Source organism: Neofelis nebulosa, chromosome 2 (assembly GCF_028018385.1).
Source record: "Neofelis nebulosa isolate mNeoNeb1 chromosome 2, mNeoNeb1.pri, whole genome shotgun sequence".
In the NCBI taxonomy this organism is placed as follows: Eukaryota; Metazoa; Chordata; class Mammalia; order Carnivora; family Felidae; genus Neofelis; species Neofelis nebulosa.
Window position 1 is genome coordinate 185,810,336 of NC_080783.1, and position 8,099 is coordinate 185,818,434.

At 41.8% G+C, this 8,099-nt stretch overlaps 1 protein-coding gene across 2 annotated transcripts in view; it reads left to right on the forward strand.

Annotated features, from left to right (window-relative positions):
* PIK3R3 (phosphoinositide-3-kinase regulatory subunit 3) overlaps nucleotides 1–5,756 on the forward strand; it is a 132,544-nt gene extending 126,788 nt beyond the window's left edge. For both annotated transcript variants that reach the window (XM_058717562.1, XM_058717563.1), the window contains one exon: nucleotides 4,584–5,756. In XM_058717562.1, coding sequence (XP_058573545.1) covers nucleotides 4,584–4,782 — 199 coding nt within the window. In that variant the 3' untranslated portion in view covers nucleotides 4,783–5,756. The remainder of the gene's footprint in view (nucleotides 1–4,583) is intronic.
* The last annotated feature ends 2,343 nt before the right edge of the window (nucleotides 5,757–8,099 follow it).

Consider the following 8,099-nt stretch of genomic DNA (forward strand, 5'->3'; position numbering starts at 1 on the left):
AGTGCTCTTTCAAGTTAAAAAAGCACTGAACAAACTAGGAATAGGAGGGTACTTCCTCAACCTGATAAAGGGTATCTATGAAAAACCCAGAGCTAATATACTTAATGGTGAAAGAATCCTTTCCCCTAAGGTCAGGAAGAAGACAAAGATATCCACTCTCACCACTTCTAATTATCATTGTATACAAGGTTCTAGTTAGGGTAATTGGGCAAGAAAAATAAAAATAAAAAGCATCCAGTCTGGTAAAGAAAATATAAACTATTAGAGCTAAAGTTTGGCAGGGTTGCAGGTTACAAGATCAGGATTCTAAATACCAGTAGTAAACAATCTGAAAACAAAATGAAGAAGGCATGTAATATCATTTGTAATATCATCAAAAATACCTAGGATTAAAACTATAAAATGTTATTAAAAGAACTTAAAGGGACACCTTAAATAAGTGGAAAGACCTCCTCTGCTCATGGATTAAAAGACTTAATATTGTTAAGATGGAAATAACTTCCCAAATTGATCTACATGTTCAATGTAATCCCTATCAAAAATCCCAGGGGCATCTGTGTGGCTCAGTTGGTTGAGCATCTGACTCTTGATTTTGGCTCAGGTCATGATCTCACAGTTCGCAAAATCGAGCCCTGCATTGGGATCTGTGTTGATAGCATGGAGCCTGCTTAGGATTCTCTCTTCCTCTCTCTCTCTGCCCCTACCCTGCTTGTGCACACGCGTGTGCTCTCTCCCTCAAAATAAACTTAAAAAGTTAAAAAAAAAAAAATCCTAGCTGGATTTTTGCAGAAATTGACAAAATGTCATGAGAGAGCAAGGGATCTAGCACAGCCAAAATGGTCTTTGAAAGAATAGAAAAAAGTTGAAATCCTGATTTCAAAACTCAACAAAGGTTTAGTAATAAAAATCCTGAGGTGCTAACAAGGATACAGATGTAGATCAATGAATAGAATTGAGAAACAAGAAATAAACTCTTACACTCATGGTTAGTTGGTTTTCAGTAAGGGTCTCAGGACAATTCAATGTGGAGAAAATAGTCATTTCTAACACATGGAGCTGGAACAATGGGAGAGCCATGCAAAAGAATAAAGTTGGACCCTTGCCTCACACCATATATAAAAAATAACTCAGTGGGGCACCTGAGTGACTCTCAGTTGGTTAAGTGTCTGACTTCAGCTCCGGTCACGATCTCATGGTTCGTGGGTTTGAGCCCCACATGGGGCTCTGTGCTGACAGCTCAGAGCCTGGAGCCTGCCTTATATTCTGTGTCTCCCTCTCTCTCTGCCCTTCCCCCACTTGTGGTCTCTCTCAAAAATAAACATTAAAAAATAATATAAATAAAATGGATTACAGACTTAAATGTAAGAGCTAAAGGTACAGAATACTTAGAAAACATAGGCATAAATCCTTGTGACTTTGGATTAGGCAATGGTTTCTTACAAACCAAAAGCACAAACAACAAAAGAAGAAATAAATAGAGGCACCTGGGTGGCTCAGTTGGTTAGGCATCCGATTTCGGCTCAGGTCATGATTTCGTGTTTTGTGGGTTTGGGCCCTGCGTCAGGCTCTGTGCAGACAGCTCAGAGCCTGGAGCCTGCTTCAGATTCTGTGTCTCCCTCTCTCTCTGCCCCTCCCCTGTTTGTGCTGTCTCTCTCAAAAATGAATAAACCTTAAAAAAATAAATAAAAAAAGAAATAAATTCGATTTCACCATAACTAAAAACTTTTTATTCTTTTTAATGTTTTATTTTTGAGAGAGAGCAAACATGAGCAGGGGAGGGGCAGAGAGAGAAGGGGACAGAGGATCTCAAGTGGGCTCTGCACTGACAGCAGAGAGCCCAGTGCAGAGCTTGAGGTTGGACACTCAACTGACTGAGCCACCCAGGCACCCCTAAAAACTTTTTATATCAAAGGGCACTATCAAAGTGAAAAAACCCACAGAATAGGAGAAAATATTTGTAAATCATATATCTGTGAAGCAACTAATGTCTAAATCATAACTCTTAACAGGAAAAAAACAAATGTTCCAATTTAAAAATGGGTGATTTGGATAGACATTTAAACAAAATGTCACGTACAATTAACATACAGTGTTATTAGTTTCAGGTGTATTATATAATCCAACAATTGTATACATTTCTCAAAATTCACCAAGAGAAGTGTACTCTTAATCTTCTTCATGTATTTCACCCATCCCCCTACCCACCTTACCTCTGGTAACCACCAGTTCTCTGTACTTAAGGGTCTGGGTTTTTTTTTAATCTCTTTTTTTCCTTTGTTATTTGTTTTGTTTCTTAAATTCCATATATGAGTGAAATCATATATAGTATTTGTCTTACTCTGATTTCACTTCGAATCATACCTTCCAGGTCCGTCCATGTTTTTGCAGATGGTAAGATCTCGTTCTTTAATGGCTAATATTCCATTTTGTATGTATGTGTATGTATCTCCCATATCTTCTTCATTCGTGTATCGATGGACTTGGGTTGCTTCCATATCTTGGCTATTGTAAATAATGCTGCAGTAAGCCTGTCTTTTTTTTTTTTTTTTTTTTTTAACGTTTATTTATTTTTGAGACAGAGAGAGACAGAGCATGAACGGGGGAGGGTCAGAGAGAGAGGGAGACACAGAATCTGAAACAGGCTCCAGGCTCTGAGCAGTCAGCACAGAGCCCGACGCGGGGCTCGAACTCACATACCGCAAGATCGTGACCTGAGCCGAAGTCGGACGCTTAACTGACTGAGCCACCCAGGCACCCCAAGCCTGTCTTTTTAAACAGCAAAGGAAATCATCAACAGAACAAAAAGGCAACCTACTGAATGGGAGAAGACATTTGCAAATGACATATCTGATAAGGGGTTAATATCCAAAATATATAAAGAATTTATACAATTCAACACACAAAAAAAACCCAAATAATGCAATTAAAAATGGGCAGGGAACATGAATAGACATTTTTGCAAAGAAGAAATATAGATGGCCAACAGACACATGAAAAGGTGCTTAACACCACTCATCATCAGGGAAATGCAAATTAAAGCCCCAATGAGCTATCACTTTACACTTGTCAGAATGGCTAGAATAAAAAATGCAAGAATCAGCAAGTGTTGGTGAAGACATGGAGAAAAAGGAACCCTTATACATTGTTGGTGGGAATGCAAATTCATACAGCTACTCTGGAAAACAGTATGGCAGTGGTTCCTCAAAAATAGAACTACCATATGGGGGCGCCTGGGTGGCGCAGTCGGTTAAGCGTCCGACTTCAGCCAGGTCACGATCTCACGGTCCGTGAGTTCGAGCCCCGCGTCAGGCTCTGGGCTGATGGCTCGGAGCCTGGAGCCTGTTTCCGATTCTGTGTCTCCCTCTCTCTCTGCCCCTCCCCCGTTCATGCTCTGTCTCTCTCTGTCCCAAAAATAAATAAAAAACGTTGAAAAAAAAATACTAGGCCCAATTTAATTTAAAAAACAAACAAACAAACAAACTACCATATGATCCAGTAATTCCACTACTGGGTACTTATCCAAAGGAAATGGATAGACATTCCTGTAAAGAAGATATATAAATGGTCAGTAAGTCTATGAAAAGATGCTTCACATCATTAGTCCTTAGGGAAGTGCAAATCAGAACCACAATGAGATACTACTGGGATGATTATAATAAAAAGGATGGACAATAACAAGTGTTGACAAGGATGTAAAGCAATTGGAACCCTCATACACTACTGGCAGGAGTATGAAATGGTGTAACCACTTTGGAAAACAGTTTGGCAGTTTCTCAAAAAGTTAAAAAGAGATACCATATGACTCAGCAGTTCCACCCCTAGCTCTATATCCTAGCTCTGTATCCAAGAGAACTAAAAACATAATCCATACAAAAACTTGGCAAATGTTTGAGCAACATTATTCATAATAGTAAAAAATAGAAACAATCCACTTGTCCCATCAGTCGATGAATGGATAAATAAAATGTGGTATATCCAGACAGAATATTATGCGGCCACAAGATGAAGTAACTGATACAGGCTACAACATGGACGAACTTCGAAAATGTGCTAAGTGTGAAAGAAACCAGATACAGAAGGTTGTACAATATTGTGTGTTCTATTTATGTGAATTCCAGAATAGGCAAATCCATATAGAGACAGAAAGTAGGTTAGTGTTTGCTAGGGTCCAGGGGGAGGAGGGATACAGTGTGACTGCTAATGAGTACATGGTTTCTTTTAGGGTAGTGACAATATTCTGGAAATTTTTCCACAACTTTGTGAATATTCTAAAAATCACTGATTTGTATACTTAAAAAAAAAAGGTTCTCTTTCCAGTGCAATCTTGCCTCACGAAGCTTCACAGCTTAGTGATTATATGCCACCATCCATTTTCCTTCTGCCATGTCTTGGTGGGAGGTGAAAGGTGCCTCTGTGATAAGTCTGTAAGGGGGGTGAGGGGACACACATGGATGTGACATTTTACAAATTTACTGCTAAACCTCTTCCTTTGCAGAAAAATTGTTCAGACCTTTGGTCATTTAGGGTCTCTTTATCATCCCTGCTCTAATTCCCTGTGGTGTTTGTGTGTTGTGTCTTGGCAGTGCCGATGGGGAAGTGAAGCACTGTGTGATCTACAGTACTGCTCGGGGCTATGGCTTCGCAGAGCCCTACAACCTGTACAGCTCGCTGAAGGAGCTGGTGCTCCATTACCAGCAGACGTCCCTTGTTCAGCACAACGACTCCCTCAATGTCAGGCTTGCCTACCCTGTCCATGCACAGATGCCCTCGTTCTGCAGATAAAGAGGGAGTGGGAAGAGAGGTGGCTCTCTAGCATTTTTTTCCTACAGTTTTTATTAGACTATGAGGGCATTCTTTCTACGTAGACTGCTTGTTTTGCACAAGAAGTGATCCTGTGAATGTGGAGAGGCCGAGAAGCAGCCTGCCAGGATGGGGGCGCAAGAAGCCTGAGCTTCTCTGAGACTCCGCTCTGCCGCTGCACCGACATAGGGAGCTGGAAGCAGATGTTGTTTTCTGGAAAGCCTATTTCATTGGGGTTTTTGTTTTGTTTAGCCAGGCACCCTCAGCAGAACGTATTAGGTTTGATGGGGGTGGGGGTTTATATCTGGAAATCTCTGAAGAGTCCTTGTCCTCTTTTGGTCTTCGACTCTGAGAATGTGGCAGGGGCATGGCTCTTTGGGGAGTTCTGTTTTGATCTGGCAGTCTCTCTTAACTTCCTCCCAAAAAGAAGTCTGTTTTGGTTCTGTGGTAGAATGGCATTTGGTGAAAAAGACAACCAAAGGAAAATGAGGAGGCTTGGGATTTCATTTAGAGAATCTTAGTCAAGGGGGTAAAAACACCTTCAACTGGAGGTACTTTATTAACTAACACAAGTTAGGCATCAGCATCTCAGTGGCTCCTTCCTCTAAAGAAGCATTATGTTTAGAAACCAAATTGATCTCAGCAGAATAATATTTGTTGCCAGACTAAGGTCTGATGGAAAAGACAGCACTAGTATCTGAATGCACACTTCTGTACCAAAACTTGAAAGGAAAACTAGAATTTGTTAGTTTTAGCAAACACTAAAATTGGTCAGTGCAACTCCTTCTGCACCACCCTTGTTTCTCAGAGATGAGGAATAGTGTTCTTTTTGTGGGCATGGTGAGCTTTGAATCATAAAATGAAGTTGGTGCTTGTGTGGTGTTTCCTTAAAAGAATGATCTATTGTTTGAAACCTTTGTAACTTGTTTGTATGAGTAAAGAAAAGGTGCAATCCAGTGCTTTTAGATGGCTTGATATACCAAATAATGATATAGAACAACAGTCTTACATGTGCTTCCCCAAGTTTAAATGCCCTGCAGAAACAGTAAACGTGGTTTAATTTCCCTTCATCTCCCTCTCCTTTGCTGGGTAAGGCTTAGGGGAGATCTAGGTGGCTAAGGTTGTAGCAGGAAGGGAGCCAGACTGTTGTCAGGGACCTCAATAATTCACAGACCCAGAGGCTGGGGGTCATCTACATCACCCATGTGCTTCCATACAGAGGTTTCTGAAACTTTTGCAAGGAGAGGAAATAATGGCTTGGAGTTTAGACTGTTAGTAAAAGCCATCTGGAAGTTTTTCACTTTGCCTTTTTGTGAGCCTGCCATTAAGATGATGTGCACAGACTGTCCTCATGCTTCAGTGGCCCTGATTTTAGGCCAGGAATCTTCTGCTCCATGTGGTTTAAACCTTCCAGCTGAGTGAAGCTAGCGAGCAGAGTTGGAGGCAGGCATCTACTCCTACCTCCATTATGCGCCACCCCCATCAGTCCACACTCACTCAACAAATAGAGTCCAGCTGCCTCCAGGCCAGTCCTGGAACCATAATAGGTTCAGAGTGAGTCAGCTGTTTGAGTCCAAAGCTGTGCAGTCAGGCATCCTGGCTGAGCTACAGAAGCAGCCAATATCTGGGTCTTGGTACATAAGGCTTACCTAGGAAAGTTCTAGTTTGTGGGATGAAAGAAAGAAATACTGCTTTCCCTGAGCACTTATCTTGGTGACAGGGTCTAGAATGGACCATGATGCAAAAATAGCTTACAATTTTTGGAAAGACCTCCAGAGTTACTAACAATGAGGATAGGAAGAAAAGGGCATATCTTTGGTTTTTCTTTGGTTACATAGCAGTTTCAGGATTAGGTGAGGCAGACAAATGAACCCCTCCCTCCAGTGTCCCATTCTGACTTAAGCCCTTAACGATAGCCAACTGCACATCCCTTCTCCACATTGCCAGCTTGAAATCTTGCAAGTTTTACTGAGTAGCATCAGCTTAGTTGCTGCTAGGCCTTGTACCTGGTATTGAACCTGCTTAAGCAGTTGGGTGCTCAAGATTGGGTGCAAGAAATCCCTCCTTTCTGGTACTAAAATTTAGTGAGTTCCAAGTGTCTCTTCTAAAATAAAACAGGAGTAAGGATACATGCCTGTGACATTGAACCATGTGTTGCTCCTTTTCAGGCAGACATTAAGGGTGTGTAGGGAGAGAGCTAGCACCATCTAATATTTACACTTCGAATAAGGGCTGGCTTGTAGAGAAGGACTCTTCTTTTTTAGTCCTACATTCCTTCACTTTTTTCTTCCCTGTTTTTTTATTCTTGAATTTGTTGCTTTGTGGGAACTAAGGCCTTAGGGATCATTTGAGAAATTGGAAAATATCTTTTCTGACTAGTTGCCACATGACTTGCTTGATCCTGAGCCAGTGGAAATGGCATAGGGGACCAGTCTACTAGCCACTTGGAGGGGTAGCATGCAGTTCTTTTACTCCATGGTCCTTCATCTGAGTGTAGCTCTGTGTCCTGTCCCATGATTTGGACCCTGGGACTCTCTCTCGGCATCTTAACTACAGCCTCACTGAAGCAGGGAGTAAAGGGACAAAGACCAGAGGGGCTTGTTGTTTTTCTGGCTAGGGAAGCCAGCCACCAGCATGGAAGCAGCTTGAGGCTTGCTGAACACAGGTCCTAGGCCCATCTTTTCCAGGCACAGATTTCATCACAGAACAGTCCTCTTGGTCTCTTTCTGATCACAGATGCTAAATTTTGGCCAGGCCTCAGGACTGTATAGGCTAGCTGTGTCCTTACCACTGATTTGGCCAAGGTTGAGGACTTCCTAATACCACCTTTACTCCATCTCCAAGCCTTGTTGGGACCTCCCACTTACCTTGGACCTCATGTGCTCTAAAGGCATTGATAGCCAAATGTGGTGTCTTCCATAGGTCCCCTCTTCTTGCTGCAAGGAACCAGCCCCATGGGTCCTCTTGGGCCAAGAATTGCATCTGGACAATTCTTGGTTTTTGAGGTGGTCTTTGTTGCCAGTTAAGACTCCAGAGTAGGCCTCTATTAAGGCTTCTGTGGCCTCAAAGCAGAGGGTGCAGACGGAGGCCTGGCTGAGCTCTCTGCTGCCAACTGCTCATCCTTGCTGTAGCTGCAGCCACTTGTGACAAACCTTGTTTCCTTACAAATTCCAGCATGTGACTTTGGTGCCCTGTTGTTACTTGTGAAAAACTATTCTTCTACTGTCTTTGATGTAGTCAAAAACAAAAAAAACAAAAAAAAAATCCCAACCATGTAGTTTATGTAAAAATATCTGATT